Below are 23,187 nucleotides of genomic sequence, written 5' to 3'. Positions count from 1 at the left end.
GGCTATTGGAGCGGTTCCAAGTACTAAGTCTATTCTGAATTCAACATCACGCTTCGGTGGTATTCCTGGTAACTCTTCTGGGAAAACGTCAGGAAATTCTGAGACAATTGGTACGTCTTCTATTTTCTTTTCTTTAGGTTCTTCTGTCACGTACACCATAAATGCTAAGCATCCCTTGCGTAAACATTTATTAGCTTTAATCATCGAGATTAATCTAACATGACCTCCATATTTGTCTCCAGCAATTTGAATAATTTTCCCGTTTGCACGAATTTCGATTGCTTTCTTATCGCATAAGATATGGGCTTGATTATCGGATAACCAGTCCATACCTAAGACGATATCAAAGCCTACCAATGTCATGGGTAGCAACTGGACAGGTATGACATGTCCTGCTAGTAAAATTTGACTCTTTTTCAAGACTTCAGATATTCTAACTTGATTACCATCGGCCGTTTCTACCACAAGAGTTTTGTTTAACTTAACTAAGGGTTCATTTAATAGGCTGCAAAATTTCTTATCTATAAAACTTTGATTTGCACCCGAGTTGAACAAAACTCTAGCATAGACATTATTGACGAGAAACGTACTGGTGATAACTTCCGGCATCTCAGCGGCCTTCTCAGTATTGAGCATAAAAACACGTGCATTCCCTTTTCTACCTTCATTTTTGGTGCCACTACCACTTGCACCTTATCCTCCAGTCTTTCTCTTCGGACATTCATTTTGAAAATGTCCCATCTCTCCACAACCATAACAAGCAATCTTATTCTTCCAGCAATCAGTTGTTGCATGACCCACTTGTTTACAATTGGTACAGGTGATTGACTGATTAAACCTGTACCTTCCAAAGTGTCTCCGGTTGCATATCTTACACAACGGGATTGGTGATTGAGAATTCTTTTTCTCTCCACGATATTGTTTCTTATTGTCCCTTTCATTTTTCTTAAACACGACATCCTTCTTGAAGGTATTTTCTTTCTTTTCTTCTTCACGGGTTCTGATCAACCCATTCATCATGTATCCAGCCAACTCCATGGCTGAATCGATAGTTTGAGGTAGAGACGATCTGACCATATCTCTAATCTCCTTTGGCAAACCCCAGATATAATGAGTGACCTTGTTATTTTCTGGTGTTACCAGGTGTGGTACTATCCTACAATACTCCAAAAACTTAGTATTGTAGTCCTTGAGATTTGTCCCAACAACTCTATGATTTAAGAACTTGATTTGAATTTCATCTTTCTCGTTCATTGGGCAAAACTTCCTGATTACGAGCTCCTTAAATTCTTCCCAACTCAGTTTGTACATGTTTAATCTACCCTTAGCTTGTATAAGGGTATTCCACCATTGCAGAACTTCGCCTTTAAATGATTGGGAGGAATACTGAATTGCTTCTTCCTCAGAGCACTTACTAATGACATTAATGGCTTCAATTTCTTCAAGCCATCCCAGTGCAGCAATAACACCACCGCTTCCATCAAAATTCTTGGGTTTAAACATCTGGCATGTCCTATATCTACAACCTTTCTTAGTCTTCTGTTTCTTGGTTTTCTTCTTCTCATAATCACTATCAGCATTAGAGCTGACATGTTCTTCTTCTTCTTCTTCTTCTTCTTCCTCCCTTTCAGACTTGTTAAATATATCATTGCTCGATGTTTCCTTCTTTCTCATAGTCTCGAGCATAGCTGAAAAAGCTTCGGCAATTCCTCTTGCGATCAGTTCTTGCATATCTTCTTTTCTTACGAATTGATCACCAACGGGAGGGGTAGCATTTTCTTCTTGATTATTGACAACTTGTTTTTTGACATTTTTCTTTAGTCTCCCTCTCGTATTCCATGAGGGTCCACTATTGACTTCAACGTTGGAATTTCCTCTTTTCGACATTCTATAGACAAGAAATAGGAACTATTAGTTATTATCTCTAAGAATTTACCAAAAGCATATATATATATATTATCCATACTTCCATGCACTTAAATTGGTTAAAGCCTAAGTACTTTTATCAAATACTTAATTCGCTAAAACCGATGGCTCTGATACCAACCTGTCACACCCCGCCCTCGGGCCTAGGCGTGTGACTCACAGTTGGTATCAATTCTGTCAATTTATCAAAGTTTGCAGCGGTAAATGTTATTATAAAATATTTACTTTCATAACATAGGGAATTAAACACCTTGATCGTTTTACAAAATTACTTGTTTAAAAACAAGTTTAATATATATGCTTCATTACAAAATTAGCTGAGCCATCAGCTGCATTCTATGCCTAGTGATCTTCTATCTCCACTGGCATATTCTTCTCTATACCTTACTCTTGGTTACCTGAAAACAGTTTCAAAATATGTCAGCTATATGCTGGTGAACACGCTGACTCAAAAATGTTTTCACAATTTGTTAGGACACAACACCAATAGCGTTCAACAACTCAGTGGGTCTCAATCCTATCTCATCGGAACTAAATATACGCACAAACCACATAATCGGACTTCACTCGCCCTAGAGACAGTCACTTGCCTCATGGTTAGTATGTCTGTAATGTGCCCACTACAGTACATATATGTAAGGATCCAGACACATGTGTATTTTAGTCTGAGTGTTTAGTTCTACCTTGTATCAAAAAGTTTTAGAGGATTTGAACCAACCCTCATGCAATTATTTCCATAACTCTTTTACATATGGATAACAATCCATAGTTTTAAAGAGTAAATATCTTTTCAAAATATACAGTACATAGACGTATTCACGTCATAAAACATTTCACACTATAAAAAGGTTTGGACGTATTCACCTTATAATCAATGTGTCTCACTGATAATTGTCTGTTCTTTATCTCGGACCTATAGTACGAGAATAATATTCCATAAATAACTAGATCTACAATCTAGCTATAGACCTTAAGTCTATTTGCATAACCTTTACCTTGATGTTCATTTCTTTATAAAACATATATACTATGTTTCTTTATCTTAAAGAAACGTATATATATATATATCCCATTTCTTTATTCATAAGAAATATCTTTATAATAAAGAATAATATTTTATTCATAACCTTATCTTATGAAAGTTACATTTCACTTATTAACTGATCAAGGTATAAATTATACCCTCGACTAGGGTCTAAGCCATATATAATAAAATAATTGGGTAGAACCCCTACCTTGAATGGCTTGTCTTATGAAATGCTTAAACTTTGCGTGGGTAGCACTCCTACTTGCACGTACTTCTAGACAACTAGCGCGTCGGAATTGTCGAGGCTATGGCACGGAAACCGAGGTATGATGTGAGTGTGATGTGATGGGAGCTTCATCCCATGGCTGCCTATTTATAGCCTGAATCCGTGCATCTTCGTGTATCTAGAAGCTGCTTCGCGTATCGCGAAGGTGCACTAGCCTAGGTGAGTCATCGTAGGCTTGCCACGTGTCGCAACGTGTCACTCCGGTCTGACACGTGTCCCGTGACGTGTCCTGCATCATCGCGTATCGCGAAGTTGCCTTTCTTGTCATCTTTGCGTATCGCGAAGATGCTAAAATTTCATTTTCAGTCCCTGGTCTTTGGTAGCTTGTCACATCTTGATCATAGCTCAAAAATATGAAAGCGGCCCTTATGCGGCTCGCTGCGATGCGAACGTGCGAAGTGCAAAGTGCGCCATCAAAACGCCACATCACGTCCATCGCCCGAGTCCGTGTCCGTGCGCGTGTGCGTCGGGTGCTTCGCACCCTCTGCTAGGACTAGTGAGAGTGGTTAGCCATAGAAGAACATTATCATGGAAAACTCCTTCCTTATAAAGTGATTTCATTTCTTTCCCACTTTCCTTGTGGGATGGAGTTTTCCTTACTTATTCCCTTAGCATAAAAATGCTTTCTTTTCTTTACCATACTTTTCCCATTACTTATCTCATGAATATTTTTTTCCTTTAACTTTATAACCTTGTCAAATTTGAACCAAAATTTTGTGGGTGTTACACACTTGGTTTTCGATATTCCAAATGTTCTCAACATCCGACAAGTTTTCGGTACTTTATGGTTTTCGGTTTCCTTGATGTTTTCGAGATTTTATGAGTTTTCGGGTTTTGTGAGTTCTCAGAATCATTTCGAGAAGACTTAGTTTTTGAGTTTATATGGATTATCGGGTTTTCAATTTTACCAAGAACCCAGAGATTTGGGCTGAGATCTCGAAAACCCCTCGAATTCCGTGCATTGTCATCTTCCCTAACCTGATAAACCTCCATGATCAAACTACAAGCCCTTTACTTACACCCTCAAATAACACAAACTCTAAATTGAGACCCGATTTCTCATTGCTACACGCAATCAAACACATCTAGACCATGATCACGTGAGTTGATGAAGGTGTCATCAAGTCGAAAACCATAATAATCTTATTTCAAAAACTCTTACGAAAATCAAACGTGTAACAACTAAAGAAACAGGCATACCTTTAGATAAGTCACAAACACTTGATAGTCAACGTGATGTAAATACAAAAGCGAAGAAACACCTTTAAGAGAAAGAGATTTCGATGTTGGCTAAGCGTTTAGATAATGATGATCAGTTTTCGTGAACCAGGGGTTTTATACCTCTTAAGTCCACAAACCCATTATTTTGGGAGTCACATGTTAGGTCTATCCAAGCATCATATGATAACCAATTCACATTACTATAAAAACCGATTTCTTGGTTATCTAACCTATTCAAGGATTGATTATGGCTCAACCTTTCATTCCATTCTTTATGCAGGCATATTAAAATAATTGATAAAACCCAAAAATGTGTCCCACTTAGAACACTCTCATTAATTTCAGACAAGTTAACGGTGAAATCGACTTTTCACTCTTAAGGACAGAATCTACCGACACATGGATTACAGTGTCTATGTGTTTCAACTACACTACCTTACATGTGTTGATCTTACCGTTAACACGAAGATACACATCATTTCCTACGCAAAAGAAACACACAAGACATTTTTTATATTTTTGATTTTATATTTTATATTTTGTTTTCAAATAAAGCACACACTATTTTTGTATATATATTTTTTTGAATTTTTCTCCCCTCCTAAAGCACACACACACACACACTATTTTTGAATTTTTTGAATTTTTCTCCTCCTAAATTTGTGCAAAAAGTAAAAGCTAAAAAAAAAAAAAAAACTTTTATGTACAATTTACACCTAAATAGACTCAACTATGGAAACGAAGCATTTGGAGGAACCCTACAAGCACATTGAAGTGAGCTGTTTTCAAAGGTTTGGTAAACAGGCCCGCCACATTATTATCAGTGTGGACCTATTCCAAATGTATCAATTTACGTTCGAAACAGTCTCAAATAAAATGAATTTTAACGTAGACACGGTATGTTGCTTTTTTCATTGCCACGAGATAAGCATGTCTCCCAATTACTAACATCCAGCAGATCTAGATTTCCTGTCAATATAAGGCCTCTGTAATTGTTGTCAGCATAAGCATACAAATCAAAGTCTAAATTTTTAGGATACCAAAAACCTAACTTCGGCATCCCTTTCTAATATCTAAAATTTTTTTAACAGCAATTAAATGAGAGAGTTTAGGATTAGCCTGATAACGAGAACATTGACAGACTGCAACATGATATCAGGAAGACTGACAGTCAGATACATCAAGGACCTGATCATCGATCGATATAGTGTCTGAGCTACGGGTTTCCCTTCTGGATCTGAATTGAGCATAGGTCTCTAAGCCATTAGTGTCACGACAATTTTGGAGTCTTGCATCTCAAACTTGACCAACATATCTTCAACGTACTTGCCCTGATTCAATAGAATCCTCTCTGAGCTCTAACAAACTTGTAGACTCGGAAACGTGGTCATTTCACCAAGTGAACTCACCTCAAACCTCTTTCTCATTCCCCCCCCCCCCCCAAAAAAAAATTTCATGCACAACTGTTGACTGTTGGATCTGAAGATGATATCGTCCACATAAATGTGAACCAGAATGATACCCTTGTCGGTTTTCTTGATGAACAGAGTCTGATCAATTGTACCTCGCGTATACCCATGTTCTAGCAGATGGTTTGTCAAGGTGGCATACCGAGCTCGAGGAGCTTGATATAGGCCGTAAAGAGCCTTATCCAATTTATAGATTTGTTTTGGATGTTTCGGATCAGTGAACCTAGGTGGCCGATCCATATATATCTCTTCTTTGACTTCTCCGTAAAGAAAAGTTATCTTGGCATCCATCTGATAAACAGTAAATCCCATGTATGAGGCATATGCTAAGAAAATGTTAATGGCTTCGAGACGAGCCACGCAAGCGTAAACCTCAGTGTAATCAAGACCCTCAACGTGACGAAACCACGAACCACTAACCTTGATTTATTTCTTACAATCACCCCACTGTCATCTTGCTTATTGCAAAAAACTCATCTCGTATCAAGTGACTTCTTGCCTTCTGGTAACTCCACCAATTTCCAAACCTTCAACTTTTCAAACTGATTAAACACTTCATGCATAGCCTCAACCCAACTTGGTTCTTGTAATGCCATGTCGATGTTTTTTGGCTCAATTTGAGATATAAAACATGAGTAGAGAAATTCATTTATTTCTTCAATCTGACTTCTTGTAGAAACTCCTGCCTCAAGTGGACCGATGACGTTCTTAATTGGATGACTATGTTGAATGTCAGTAGGACTTGATGACTTGGCACAAAATTACTGACTAGAAGATTCATGAAAGTGTCTTGGAATCCAAACGTGGGGGTATGTTTCCCAAACGGGGAGCTGTGCAAGTAACAAGTACTTGCAACATCACTAGGAATTGGTTCTGGGAAGATGCAACTTCCAAATGTCTGAAAAATGGGGTCATTGACATTCGTTGATTCAATTCCAACAATAGGTTGTGTAGATTCTTCATAAACGCTAGAAGAAGATTTTATCACAGGATTCGGCTCCTAAACAAATATAGAAGATGTAGGTGCTTCTTCATTCATCTATGATGGATCAGTACTTAGCACTGTTGGTTTATTTATTGCAGTAGTTGTAAAAGTAACCTCATCTTCGTCATCAACACCATGCGATGGACCTACAGAACCTGCAACAACATTCGAAAACACATTAAAGGGCTTAAACAATTCATTATAATTGAACAAACAGTCAGGGCCGACTCTTACGTCCGTCTCGTTTTCCTCTAGCCAACGCACATCATAAGATTCCACAATTTGTTTTGTGACCTTGTTGTAAACTTAGTAAGTAGTATGTCCAACATATCCAACAAATAGCAATCGTCGGCTTTTGAATCAAACTTTAGGGTTGCTTAGAAGTGCAGAAGAGTGCAAGGACACTATAAAGCGCAAAAGTGAGCAACACTCCGTTTATGTCTATAACGCAGCTCATAGGGTGTCTTCATATGTTGTTTTTTGATGAGTGCCCTAATTTGCATATAGCATGATGTAGTAATTGCTTCGGCCCAGAAGAAGGAGGGCAATTTTTAGTCACACAACATCGTACGGGCAGCTTCAATTAATGTATTTCAGCCACTCCATTTTGTTGTGGAGTCCTGGCAGTATTGTATTATCATTGCACCCTGCTTTCAGCACAGAAATGATTCAACACAGCATTCTTGAATTCAGTACCATTGTTGCACCGTATACCCTTCACTTTCAAGTTTGTCTGATTTTTGGTCAACACTATGAATCTTTTGATTAGCTCTACAGTCTCACTCTTATTAGACAAAAAGAAAACCAAGGTGTAACGTGAGTAATCATCGGTAATAACCAAATAATAAGAGGTACGAGAAATGTTAAGCACATTAACCGGACCAAATAGGTCCATATGAAGTAGTTGAAACAAAGAATCAATAGTGTTAATCAGTTTTGGTTTGTGAGGTTTACGGTAACGTTTTCCTCGTGCACAAGCAACACATTTCTCAACTGTTATAAATTGTTAATTGGCAAACCTCGAACAATGTTTTTTTCAGCAAGACGATTTAGGTTTTTAACATTTGCATGACCTAGACGACGATGCCAAAGCATGGCATCCGACACTTTTGAAAATAAGCAAGTAATTTTCTCAGGAACACATAGATTCATGTCGATCACTTATGCATTATCTTTTCTTTGTGATTGAACAAGAATCCAATCGTCAAGTATGACAATGCCCGGCTTTAAAATAAGGCATTCTTTATTTATAAAATGAGTTAAAAAGCCTTTATCACAAATATGAGAAACACTTAGCAAACTATGTTTCAACTCAGGGACAAAATTCACATTATCAAACTGTAAAACACCATTACTAGTACCCTTATAAGTGATCTTTCCCCTTTTCTCCTCCCATGGGCACATACCCTCCATTAATAGATTGAATGCCATGCAGTTGAGAGCTGTCTCCTGTCATGTGTCTGGCACAGCCACTAACAATATACCAAAGTTTGATGATATTCCTCCATAGCTGATCATGCATAATGCGCAGGATTAGTTAGTTTTCCATACCCAGTCCATTGTAACACTAGGTAGACCTGACTTATCTATACATGATACTTGTTTCCATGTCATGTCTTCCTTGTTATCAAATATTTTACTAGAAGGTTCACAAGGAATCATAGATGACGGGTTCTTCGCAGGTTTGTGCAACCATCTGTAGTCAGGTTTAATAATTTTGTGACTAACACAGATGGGTTGTTTGACTACGGCCCTGGGAAATGTTACAGATTTGGATTTAGGTTCCTTTGCCGATTCAAACTAGGGTTCAATTTTGGGGCCGAACCATGCCTCTTGTCAGGTTTATTTGCCACAACTGGCATGTTTCGTTTAAGCACCTGACTAGTGTTTTATAGGCGTTCCAGTCACCCTCTGAGGAGTTTGCATTGGCAGGTATTCTATTAAATTGATTTTGAAATTCGTACCTAGGCATACTCCTTTGTCCTCGTCCATAATAAGGAACATGTGTACGATAGGGATAATTTCTGGCTATGTGACTAGGAATTCCACAATTATAACAAGTTTGTTTTTTAACATGAAAGCCATTATGGGCAACTCCTGGTTTTGATGATTTGTGGAGACTTGTGGATTTCCTGTTAACGTGGTCAGTTTTAATAGAATTACCACAAGAACAAGTACAAGAAGCACATTCTTTCACAATCTTTGGTGGCCTATATTTATCAGTTTTAGCAGATTCAACAGGATTAACGTTACCAAATTATTGTCAATAACAGAGACGGGCGGTTAACCACACAGTTTTCGCTTTTAAAAACAGAGCCCACACAAACATAAATTTTAACACAACCGGAAAGTAAATCAATTTTAAGTTTAGAATCATTCAAAACATTTAAAGCTTCCTTATCCTCGTACCAATCTTTAATAATTACATCATTTGTACGTGAAGTAGAAGCATTAGTATCACCTTTTTACTAAACATAGGCTCAATGAGTTTGAGTGAGCCTTTTCCCGCAGCTTCATTTTATAGTTTTCTTATCATGCTGTAAATGTCGTTACCTCTCCTCGTCTTCTTTAGTTGTGGGAAGATAAGAATAATTATTGTTGAATGGAGGGCGGACCTAAATGAACCCAAGGCCCATGTGCTTATTATCCTTGTACTTAAATTGATGCTCAATCATGTTCTCAACCACTGCACTAGATACATCAATTTTTTTTTAAAAAATAAAATCCAGTTTTATGAAATTTAGCATTTATTTTGGCTATTTCTAACCTTGATGTGTCTAGTTCAGCGGTTAATTTGGCTATCTTATTTTTGGCATCAAGATAAATACAACCTCGCCTACTTAGATCTTCTTTAAGTTTGACAATATCCCCTTTTTAAGCACCTATTTTCTCTTTATATAGTTTTTTATTAGCCTTAAAAGTGTTGCTAGCACGCTGAATATCCTCCATCTCCCTAGGATCATAACAAATTCTATATATACCAACTTTATCAATGAAGGCTTGAGAACATAGTTTAGAATTTACCTGCTTACAGATAAGGGTGGAAGATATCATAAAGGCAAACTGAAGCTCTTTCACCCCCTCTTCAGTGTCATTCTCCTCTTCAATTGCATCAACTTGAGCCAAGTTAGCCAACTCTTCTCCCAAGTTCAATGCTTCATCTGATCCTCCGATCCAAACTGCTGAGCCACCATAGCTTTCTCAGTGCTAGAATCAATGCCCTCTCATTATTAGTTTCCTTAGGAGGGTTGGTGTATTCACAAGTAAAGTGACCCAGCTCATGACAGTTATAGCACCTGTGTCACACCCCAACCTAAGGCGGAAATATCGGGGCGTGATCCGATTGCTCACAGCTCGAAGATACTATCATGATGTAAAGGTGACAATATCTAATTAATTATTTTATTTCAATTATACACAATATCCAAATACAATAAACAGTTTAAACATACAATTATAAGCTCAAATAAAGATTAACTTGTCTACATGTCCAAACTTCAATTTTCAAAACAAGCAACCTGCATATGCGTATAAAATGAATTTTTGTCAACATAAAGTTGAGTGAGAATATCACCAGTTTTGACACAACAATATAAATAAGCATGACGTGATAAGTGCGGTAAATATAATCAAAACACAAACAAGTATGTAGACCGTTGCCAAGCGAATCGGGCGTTGGTCACCGGCAGGAACACCCGCTATATGATTGATTGAATAGTAATCACAATATACGATTGATTGAATGGTAACACAAGTAAGCAAGTAGCACGTATGTTTGATTAAATCACTCACAATAACACGTATGCATTTGTTTGAATATATATATATATAGTATGATATACGATTACGTACGCATATGTCCCCAAAACGTTTAGAAAATTGAGTAAAATAGGGGAATGATAAACTCACCTTAGATTAACGACAAGTGAGTATAATTAAGAATAAACGAGTCAACGAATAAGCGAGTCGTCCAATACGCTTCAAACGAGATAACCGATCAGAACCTGAATCTTTGAGATATGATAATATAAGTAAAACCGAACTCATGGCCGTTGGAATCAGTCCAAACGGGCGTTTAGAACTCAAGTTATGTTTGTTTTAAGATTTAAGCGAGCTGGTACTGACCAGAATCCGAACAGCGAGTCGGAAGTTGGGTTTTGGTCGGTAGCCTTAAAATTACGTTACGAGAATAAAAGTCTCCTGGACCGAACGTTGAATCCGACCGGAAATATGAGAAAACGGATAGTTAAACTAATTGACTATTTTGCCCTTTAACGAGTTTTAAACGATTGACCAGTCAACACCCTTCAACCACTGAAATTGATTGAAGGTTATTGACTAGGGAATATATATGAATGATTTCTATGTTTACAACTTATCCGGAAAGTGAAAGAATTGATGAGAAACGGAAGTCAAAGGTCGGTGCATAAGCAAAGTCAACCGTTTAAGCGTGTATCTTCAACATTAAAGCAAAAACCGAATAAGATTGGTGATGAACAGCAGAAATGACGGCTGGGATTTGTGAATTAAGGTTTAGGGATGATTTGTGGTAGAGAATATATGACATGTTTATATAGGATTCACTAAAACGAACTAAATATGGTAACTTACTTGTTTTAGAACCAGATGGGCCTTTAATGATCAAATCAACATTATAATCAGTAAATTTCGTCTTGATCAAGGGTTAAGGAGTATGGACATGTATCTAAGCTATATTAGTTTTCTTGGGTCTTAAAACACTCAATTATGTCCTAAAATAAGCGATTTCGGGCCAAAAACGAACTAGGAAACTATCACAAACGAAACAGGCTGTGCAGGTGGGTGAAGGCACTGCGCAACGGGCTTGGGCACCCCCACCGCATGGTGCTCCGGCCTAGGATGGTTGGAGTTTGGATTTTGGAAAATTTGGTCCTTTTAGTTTGAGAATTGGACGATTAATGAATATTTTATGATTAATTTAATAAATGAACTACGTATGAAACCGCGAAATTCGAGTCGTGGTTCCAATCATAGAGTCAAACTCCTGATGGATATTGGTGGAAATATTGTTGTTCGTTGACTCCATCGTAACAAAATAAACTAAATCGAGAACCAGAAATGTCACTGAAAACTCTTAAATGAGCCGAGAACCCTCACTATCACCTAAAACACTTTATACCGAGAATCTTGTGACCAAGAACTGGTGATAGACGAAAACCTATAGCAGCTGAGAATGCTAACAACCGAGAATATTTTGTCACCGAGAACCAAATACTTATAACCCAGCAGCCGAGAACCAGAGAGTCCTTTATAACAGAGAACCAACTTAGACCAACAAGCAGATTGCTTGTTGATAACTCAAAATCCTGAAAACTTAGGGATTTTGAGATCTTTTGAATTCACAGTTGGATCTTGCCAAATATCTTTCCCGTCTTGATCCTAAAATTAAGAAGAAGGTTATTCTTTATGTTCTTCGTTAGTACAGCAACAACTATCAATCTTCAACCGAAAATACCTTAAATCCTTGATATCAAACCAATTCTAGAATAGGTCTATAGGCTCTAATACCAATTGTAAGTCCTGTGAGAGGAACTTTTGTGTATGATATCAAGTAAACATGTTGTTAGACGAAAACTAACCAAGTGGTGATTCAAGAACAAGATGAAATAACAAACGATGAACACAATGGCATGACTTCAAAGCACACGTATATTATGTCGGGTACTTAAGTCCCTTAATCAAAACCATTACAAAGATGCTACTTGTGATGTCTATCCCTAAACAATAATAAGTATAAGTATATATAGGGTAGTACAGCCATATAGGCCGAGCCCATTCTAAACCCAAAACCCATCAAGTGTGGGGATTTCGGTTATCACTCATAATACCATAAACTACAATAAAACTTTCAAACAAAGTATAATCCATAAATTACGTCCTAACATTGTATTTCTATCATGTTTTCAAGAACGTTACTAGATACATCAAATTTCTTAAAGTTAAAATCAGCATTTTCAAATTTGACTTTAAGCTGATATAGTTTAGCAGTTAATTCAGCAATCCTTTTCTTAGCATCTAGAAAAACACAACATTTTTCACTTAATCAATCAATCTTAAGTTTAGAAATATCTTTATGTTGAGCTTCTATCTTTTCCTTAAAGATTTTATCATTATTTTTAAATGAAGTTTTCGCGTTTGACATCCTCAAAATATCTAATTAGGTTAGCATTATGCAACCAATACCATTCTACTTTATTAATGCAAGATTGAGAACATAATTTAAAGCTTACCTCAGCTGGGCTGGAGTGGTAGAAGTCATGAACGTAAGTTTAGGTTCTTGATCCATCTCTTCAGTCTCCTTCTCATTCTCATCATCTTTAATTTGTGCCAAGTTTGCAGTGTTGTTTGCCAAATCGAGTGCTTTCACCTGATCAATGTAGTCAAACTGTTGCGATACCATAGCCTTTTCATTGTTCAAATTAGATGACCCAGCAGTGTTGGTTCCAATGGAACAAGAGCCCTTTCCTGGTTTCCCTCCTTCTAAGGATTAGTGCACTCACCAGCAAAACGACCTAACTCAAGATAGTTATAGCACCTTAGCTTTGTCTTGTTAAACACAACCTTTTGTCAGTAGGCATGGACCATTTGTTTCTCCTAGTCTCCTTGGTGAAACTCTTCGCCCTGAATACTGCCATGGCTATCTGCCAAGAAATATCCATTTCCTCCGCATCTTCAGGATGAATAGATCCAGCTCAGCAATCATTACCAATGGAACTAGGTTTCCGACGAGAAAGGCATTGTAGCAATTCATGAAACCGGCCATCAAGGAGATATTCTCCCTAGTCTTTTTAGAAAGAGTAGGGATTTGTAGAGGAGGTTTAGCAGGTGTACTGGTGGAGTAGATTGAGTTGGATGATGCTTCTGATGGTGAAATGGGTGTTGGTCTTGATGATATTTGTTGAAAGAATGTAGGTGGTGCTGGTTGATTGGAGGAGATTCTGAATAAGGAGAAGCTCTCTTGAAAGACAAAAGCATTGTTTGAGTAGACTCCTAGTCATGCACTGTTATAACTGCTGTCATGGTTGATGCACGTTGTTTACTTCCATATCACAAGATTTGATTATAGCAATAACTTCTGAGAATGTAAGACGTGCCAAGTCTGTGGTCTTCTTGATCACAACAGCATTCATATCCCAGCTTCTTGGAAGAGAATTCAACAACTCCTTATTGATCTAAGCAGTATTCAAGCGGATATCAGCAGTACACATCTCAGTGACAAGAGTGATAACTCTTTGAATTTGAGTCTCCAAAGATTCTCCAAGGATATGATTAAACACGTTAAACCTTTGACTGAGCACATCTTGTTTGCTCTCTTTGATGTCTTCATTACCCTAAAAAACTTCAATTAATGCTTCCCACAGATCTTTGGCAAACTTTAATTCCCCAAAACCTTGAGCAATGTCAGGTGATAAGGCCATGGTTAGGGTAGCAAGGGCTTTCTCATCCTCTTCCACTTTCTCAAAGTTTTCATCTATGTACATCTCTATAGGTATGGGAGACACAATCTTAGCTTCATCATCCATCTCATAAGTAATGGGTCGTGGACCTCTAAGGATGCTCCTCCAAATCTTAGCATCCTTCATCTTGACGTACTTCTCGAACATGTACTTCCATTTGGGAAAACCATCATAAGTGAGCAGACGAGGAATGCGAGTGGAAGTACCCATGATGGAGTCCAAGTCTTGGTGAACACTTAAAGTTGAACTATTTGAATGATTTAGATCCATTTGAAGAGAAGTCTGTGAACAGTAGCTAACTACGAGAACACGTTTGAACAGAGAAGAAGTTGAAACCCGAAAACCCTATAATCTCGAGAACTATCCCGAGAACCTTGATGCCGAATCCAGTGAACCTTGAACCCGAGAACCTTGACCCCGAGGACACAATCCTGAGAACACTTCCCCGAGAACAAATCCGAGAACTATTTACTTGAATATCTTTTAAAATTGAAATAAACATACTGTAAAGAGTAACAAATGAAACTTTGTAATAAAAAAACATTTTAAATCCGACCAAACCACCCTATTTGGTTCGCCGGCTCAACTAATTCTAGTGGATCAATTAGAGACAGTTCAAACAGACTCAGCATAGGTGGTAATGAATTCAGCAACTTGTTAAATTTGTCGTAACTGTTCAAAGAATAAAAGGTTGAATATTGAGTTCGATGCGGGGCCAAGCTATGTAGGGCCCGGGTGATTAGGAATTTTGTAATGCTCAAAGCTCACAAGTAGAGCCATCTAAGCCTCCGAACCTCGCGTCTCTCTGTTTCTATCCCCCCCCCCCTCCTATTACATTCTTTTTCCTACTACGCATGTTAATTTGTTCGTTTTTGGCTTGCTCAGCTTGAATTTTTTTCATTCAAAACCAAAACAAATTGAATTCAGCTAGTTCAAAACCGAATAAAATATACCATTCAAATCCTGGTCGGTTTTTAGTTTTGAAGAAAAAATCAAATTTAGCAAGCAAAAACTTGCTCCAGTTTCAATTTTTGTTTACGTTTTGAGACAAATAACATCATGTTCCAACAACACAATGCTTTAATATGAATAAACTGAAAAAAAAATGATTGACTTAGTTGGCTTAGCATATTTTTAGTTAACAAAAGCTTAAAGGTATCGTTTTTGACCTTATCTCATTTGTATTTATCCTTTGTCGTGTATAACTAAATGATAAGTTTGATGTGTTCTCGAGTTTCAACATAAATAAATGCTAACGCAACAAAAATTCTAAACATTTTTAACGGTGACACTTGACAGAAACATGTTCCGTCCATCACAAAAAAAACCTCCCTTCCTTCTTTTTCCGATCGTTTGTAACAACTGAATTTTACCTATAATTTCCAAACCCTAAAGAACAAGATCTTTGTTTTCTCAAGCGATTGGAAAATAAATAAATAAATAGCTAATCTATTCAAGATAATTATGTATTTACATAATACCGTCTCGATTCATCATATTGCATTAGATTTGAGACGAATTTATCTACCGTCCAATTGAAAAGGATAACAGCATGCATAGGTTGTTAGAAGAAATTCAACATGCATATACATGTGGTATACCACCTAATTACCCTATTTCCTTTGTAGGGTAAGAAAGTAAATTAACAAAACTCAGATCTTAGAACCCCAAATTTTTCACACTAAACTATGTACTTAAAATCAAAACTGAAATCAAACCAATAATGTCGAGTTAGGGGAGGAGTGGCCGAGCGAGCTTCTAGAGGTCTATTCTAGTGTTGGATCGATTTACGATTTTAGAGTTTAAGCTTGAGTCATATCTAACCAACAATGTCGAGGATGGATGCCTTTTGTAATTGTAGAGCCAAATGACTCAAACTGATTGCCAAAATTGGGTTGATGAAAGACTGAGCTGGCAGGGATTATTGTGATTAATATAGTTAAAGATTAGGCTGCAAACATGGGCTTTACATATAACTATAATGGACTATAAACTATAAAGTATAATATATGAGGTAAATGCATAATAACCTCACTCAGGTTGTTTTAAAATTGAATAAATCATGTCATGGATGAAATTGATTGATCCAAACTCCATACACACAGTCACCATACAATATACAAGAGTAAAGAGTTGGGTGTAAGCAAGCAAGCACCAGTTCAATTATGAAACATCTTCTTATCCGAACACCACAAAAACTAGGATGTGAACTGAAAAGTGAGACTTGGAACTTGCGTTGACGTATAAATCATGCTAATGAGGTTTTTCCGTTAACATAATATAGCGATAGAGAACCGAACATTAAAAACGACGTATGTCGCCTTGTCTGACTTGTAGAACTTAATTATGTGGACTTGTTGTTACACTGAATTGGATTGGATGAGCATTAAATCTTAAAGAATGTCAGTCATGTGGGTCCTGCACAAAATGGTTCATAAGTGGACATGAGCCATGATTCATGACTAGATGACTAGAACCAGAAGATCCAATATCATGTGTGAAAGGCATCTCTTAATGCTGTAATTCAGTAAGCCAGTTAATAATTTATGGTGAGCAGGAAAAATAGCCAACAATATTGTCACATCAAATCTCCTAAATATCTGTCTGTGTGCCAACATATGTCAATGTAGAAATTCAGTGATATTGACACAGAGCTAATCAAATATTCGAAACTGAAACAACTGATAAAAGCATGTGGATTAGAAAACGATCCAACTTAAACGGACATAACTTTTGATCCGTCAGGAGTTACATGCCTGTAAAATTTACGCAAAAACACATAACAAGCGGGAAGTTGTGGCAGTTTTTCTTAACTTAATAATTTTGATTGATCCCTAACATCTGTAAAGATACATGTTTATTTAGTCATTTCATTTCAATTCTAAGTTGTTACTTTTCTAAGATTTGGTCATACTGTTCCCAAACATAGATGTTCCCAAACAAGGGGTATTTTTTTTTAAATATATATATTTTATGCTCCCATCTGGTATAATAATGAATAGACTCCTAATTAATCTAATAGCTAGCAATATTTTAACATTAACACATTTTTTATTTATCTGGCTCTACTGCAACGTAATCACCGCTTTAACATATTAGAACAAGCGAACTATAAAATCGAGGCATAGAAAAATAAGAAAAAAATGTATAAATGATCACACAAAAGAATATCCAAAAAGGGCTAGTAAAACATCTTGTTACATGCTTGTCTTCTATATCGATGTAAATGCTAGTTTTTAATAGAATGAATATGTTATTTAAAAAAAAAAAAGCTTGACATTTGCATCTAGAAATGTTGTTCCTAAAGTTTAACACGACACTTTCTAACAACAGCTTTCACTCTTTTAGTGATAAGACCTTCAATACTAATATAATAAATGGCCTTCAGGCCCAACTAAATAGATGAATCCAAACCCAATCATTTACAAGCCCAAAAAGATGGATTTCGGCTACTATATGGGCTATCGGTTCTTAAAGGTTGCTTATAGGCTATAGCTTATAGATATACTGTTTACTTATAGATATACTGTTTAACTGCATATTTCATCACAGCCTAATAAGTGGCTGTTTGGTAGCAATTTAATGGTTATTAAAAGGCTATGAACCATTAAAAGATAACTTTTTAATAATATTAAGAGGCTATCGAACAGCCTCTAATTTATAGAGCACAAAGTGATTCTTTGTTAAAAAAATTTAGAATAAATGCTGCAAATCACAACGTAAATGATCTTTGTATCTAATTATAGAAGGAGGACGAGGGGGAGCTGTGTGCATCAAGGTGTGTGCCTTGGCGCATTAAGACACTTTGGTCCTGTTCGTTTCAAGGATTTGAAAGAAATTCTAAGGAATGGGATTTTAAATCCCGTGAATTGATATGTTCGTTTCATTAAATAAAAGAATGAGAATGGAAACTAAATCCCATCAAATTTCACATTTCATGGGATTTTAAAATCCACCTATTTTATAATGATTGTTATGGAAAGTAAAAACCCCTTCAAAAAAAATTCTAAAAAATTAATAAAAAAATCATAACTCAAAATTTAAATCAAAAACGAAAAATGTAAAAAAAACTAAAACGTTTCCACTGTTTCCCTCGTTCTTCAAAAAAAAAAAAAACCTGAGATTGAAGAATATTCCAATTCCAATACATATTAACCAACCAAACACATGATAGGGATTCTCAAACATTTCATTCCATTCCAATTCCAAATACAATTCTAATTCCAAATCCTTTAAAAAAAGTCCGTGAAACAAACACACCCTTCATGTATAAAAGAGATTCTAGTAGAAAAGAAAATTAAGGGACCAATAGATTTTTTAGTGGGATGTTGATAAATCACATAACCAACTTATGAGCTAATTGTTATTTTTTCTTTTTTTCATATCCACAACTCTTGAATTACCGGTTAAGAACTTCTCGCCGGTTCATCTTCAAAACTTACAGCTTCTCCTGGTTTAGGTTTCCTTTTAGTATATTTTCTTCACTAAGTCTGCAATCTGAAAATATAATACTGTTTGTTTTATAAACTGAGTATCGTCTGCATAAGCTGAAAATTAGTTTCCTATCATATATATCACAGTAGATAGAAGTCATTTAACGTCTGTAAACTAGTAAAATAGTTGGTGGTGGGCGGTGGGGGTGGCGGACAGTGGGTGGTGGTGGTGATGGTGGTGGACGGTTTTGGTGGCGGATGGTAGGTGGTGGTGGTGGCGGACGGTGGGTGGTGGTAGTGGACGATGGTTGTGGCCGACGAGTGGGTGGTGGTGGTGATGGACGGTGGTAGTGGACGGTGGGTGGTGGTGGTGATGGTGGTGGTGGGAGGTGGACGATGGTGGTGGCGGCGGCGCGCAATAGGTGGTGGTGGTGTTGGACATTGGGTGTTGGTAGGATGTTAAGATGTGTGAAGAAGTTAAACAATAGCTTCTTTTTTAAGACCATAAAAGCAGTTTGCAGATCTTATTTAAAAAAAAAACAAACAGTTTTCAGAAACTTATGTCTGCGCGTCCGCAGACATAAGCTTCCTGCAGATGTTTTAAGCAAAAACAAACACCACCTAACAAAATGATAAATTGTATAATGTTAACAAAATGATAAATTGTATAATGTTGAGAATAAAAGGTGGTTGAATGTTGATTTTCTTGAGGATTCAAGAATTAAATGATGAAAATTGTACATTTGTACACCATCCCACACCCTGATTTGCCACAAATACAATAAATACATTTAATACTTATAATGATCCATTTAGAAAATATGCATTTTTGTATTAATGTCATATACTTAAAAAGATTTATCATACTACGCTCAGAAAAAAAAGTTGCACACTTTCAACACATGTTATAAATTTGATCAACAGAAATAAAATTAAGCGTTACCCCTCCATTGTAATTGAATCACCTATACATATAATCACTTTTACAACTTATAAACGTTTACAATGCCTCATGTCCGAGTACCCTATCACATCAAAGGGTCACACACTTTTTAAAACACTGGATGAAGATCACTTAAAGTTAGAAGTCACAAACAACCTTATTATTGACCCTTTTCGGAACAATTTGATCAAAGAAGCTCGAATACTTGTAAATGCCACAGTGTTTACTTGGTATGTATGAGGTATCGACACTTTTAATGAAACTTTATAAACAAACCCTAATCTCATATGTACTTCTCATCTATAACTTACGCATAGAGCTGCAAACATGACTACATTAAAATTGCCCCCACATAAGAACTCACTACCATGCAAGCAAAGACTGAAAAAACCTAAATACTGCAGGTACAACCCATGACCTTGTTTAGACATGAAGCCGCTAAGAAAATAATTCGCCGTGAGTACGTGACGAAGCAAATACGTACACATCTAACTTCTAACATTTCACAACCAAAATACTGAAACTATTTTATAACCGATTATCTTATGGATTTTGGATTAGCATGGCTCAAATCATCAAACTAATCTTAAATTTATACTAATCAATGTCTTGTGACTATAACCATTATCAATCGTGGTTCAACCTTATAGATCAAGGATTCAAGTCTACTTATGCAACTTTAGGAATTATGTACTTGATGGCTAATCATGTCTACACTATAACTATCTCCATGAAGAATCCCTAAAGACTACCTACCTATTGTAGCAACAAATAATAATAAATATAAACAAAAATCTTTCAAGTTTAAAGTCAATGCCATTTTAGACAAAATGGAAAGCAGCAACATGCAACTTCAAATTTTGAAGTACATACCATATGCTAGTTGGTGACATGAAGTCAATTATACAAACCGATTAATAATACAAATTTCAGGACTATTACACTTACTTTCTAACTTTATCATCTACTCTTTGGCAAATAGATCAAAACCATTTGAAAACTGATACAACTGTCTGGTGCTAACAATTCAGTGTACATCTAGAACATTTCAATGAACAAAAGGGATAAACTTGTACCTCACTTTCTTCGTATATTCCGTGTACCCATCTCCAAACGTCTCCACCATCAAACCCTCCTCTAACTTCGCCTTCTGGTCATAATACATCAAGCAAACCGCGATAACAAAAACCGAGCTTAGTGGCGCCTGGATTGCAGTAAAGTAACTCAAAAACAGAAGCCCGAACGACGCATATATCGGGTGCCTGACCCATCTGTAGGGCCCAAACTGCACAACCGCTGTCGGCACCACCACTTTTTCAGAATAGTTTGCAAGATACAACGAAGAGTGATAATGTAAAAACACAGTTGACATAATCAATCCCCAAATTCCCAAATTCCTCCATCCTCCCGGAATCAAATGAAGTTGAGGCGCTTCAAACGCTGCAAACCAATGCGCAGCCATGATTCCCACACAAAACAAGGCACGGTGCCAATTAGGAGTCGTAATATCCCACTTGGGATCATGCTCACGAAGATAATAATCGCCATACAACCGTTTACGGATGCTAACATTCAAAAAGAATACATAATGGTACACGAAAAAGAACACAAAGGGCCAGCCTTCAAGAAACCCGTTTGCGAAACCAGGCGGGACTAATGTAAGCCATGTAAACACAGAACTTACAATACCAAGTTGCTCAATTACACTAGCTTCACCCTTTACATGTTTAATAAAGCCATAAATACCATAAACAGCTAAACCAATTGCAATGTACCATGGCCAAAACACCCAAGTCCAGCTAAAATACATCCAAAAGAAAGGACTTAATAAAGTACTAACAACCCATTTCACTAACCCAACTGCAATTGACCCTAAAGTCACCCACTTTAGAACCCTAATTGGGTTTACATCTGTAAAAGACTTCTTTAACGAATCAATGGATAAATTACCGAAATTGGTTAGTGCAGTGTTGTCGAATATGGAGCCAGTGGTGCTTGAGTATGAGTTTCTGACCGGTTGAACGAAACGAGACCTGTTAATTGACGGACACTGTGGAGTGGTTTGGAAGGTTTTATGAGTAGATAAGTGACCACCCATCAGGTGTTTGTTGAAATGCGTCAATGAAATATGCCTGATTTTAGGGGAAAACACACCTGGGTTTGTACCTAAGGAGATTACAACGGGTGATCCCATGTTATGTTATGATATGCTGGATTTTGAACACCGATGTGTTATTACTTGAATTTGATCATCGGAGGTGTGAGCTACATACAGGATTGACTTGTTGAAATGCCCTAAGAAATAAATAAGTAAAATCATTATGGGTTGTGTCTTTTGACCCAACTTTAATGGGCCAGAAAGCCCAACATGAATTGTATATTTTTGGATAGCAAATACGTAGCAAAAGAAAATAAGATCGATAGCCATTCGTCGAGCACACTGGTTTTCCAAACAAATGCACATTTCCATCGACCTTGGAGTGAGTCTTACTATAAATAGGAACTCAAAGATTTCTTGAACCGATGCCAATATCCAGACTAAGAAAATTCAGTCCTATTCGGTTCATGGTTTGTTAGTTCAACTGTCAAGTCTAAAACCAGGTGTTTCACCTATTAACGGTGCAACCTACGCGAATCGAACAGGTTAAAGGTTATGTAGTCCAATGAATTTACAAAAACATCAAACACTAAATTATATTAAATACGTCTATAAGAGGGGAAGGGGTACTCATGAATACTACCCGTGCACCGGCCATTCCTAGATCGCAATTTTATTTCTACCCTCAAGTATCCACAAACCACAAAATAACTAACAACACATGCCCACAAGTACCCTAAATTTTTTTTAAGTTAAAGTAAATAAAACAATTAAATGTATTGCTATAAAACTTTTTTTATCGTCCCATCATATCCTTTTTTAAACAATGGATATTGTGCTTCCATATCACCAACAATATTTAAGAGCATCGTTTCGACATACGAAAGCGGTAACGGAAAACATCGTCATTGTATTTTGGCTCCTCCACAATATATCATTCATAAGAACTTCGTTACCTTTTTCGCAATATATCAAACGATTTTTTTAGTTCTGCGTAATGAAATTTTCGTGTCTTCCTCTTCGGCTTGCTCGATGAGATCTTTGAAAAAGTGTATGCCACTATCGATTGAAAAAATATCGTTATCAGAATCGTTCGGAGGTATAAATATCCCGAGATCATCGTTTGAGAAATTAGTCATTGGGGTTTGAGTGAATAAAAATGATGAAGGTTTGAGCGAATACAAATGGTAAAATGTTTGAGCGAATAAAAATGGTAAAGAGTTAGTGGTGTTTATGTGTAATAAATTGATTATTAATGGGTGTTTTTAATTCTTCAAAGGTCTCCAAGAGTATTTATATTCAC

The 23,187-nt window shown here is 36.7% G+C and overlaps 1 protein-coding gene across 1 annotated transcript; it reads right to left on the bottom strand.

The window, feature by feature from the left end:
• Positions 1 to 20,663: 20,663 nt before the first annotated feature.
• LOC143567434 (uncharacterized) lies at positions 20,664 to 21,985 on the bottom strand. The gene has a single exon (XM_077053859.1). The coding sequence runs from the start codon at positions 21,978 to 21,980 to the stop codon at positions 20,835 to 20,837; it is 1,146 nt and encodes a 381-aa protein (XP_076909974.1). The 5' UTR covers positions 21,981 to 21,985; the 3' UTR covers positions 20,664 to 20,834.
• Between the last annotated feature and the right edge of the window lie 1,202 nt (positions 21,986 to 23,187).

The sequence above is a fragment of the Bidens hawaiensis genome, unplaced genomic scaffold, assembly GCF_021521415.1.
Source record: "Bidens hawaiensis isolate Kalapana, Puna unplaced genomic scaffold, B.hawaiensis_p1.1 tig00023405_1, whole genome shotgun sequence".
Lineage (NCBI taxonomy): Eukaryota > Viridiplantae > Streptophyta > Magnoliopsida > Asterales > Asteraceae > Bidens > Bidens hawaiensis.
The sequence above is the reverse complement of the archived record's forward strand: the minus strand, read 5'-3'. Positions and strand labels throughout refer to the sequence as shown.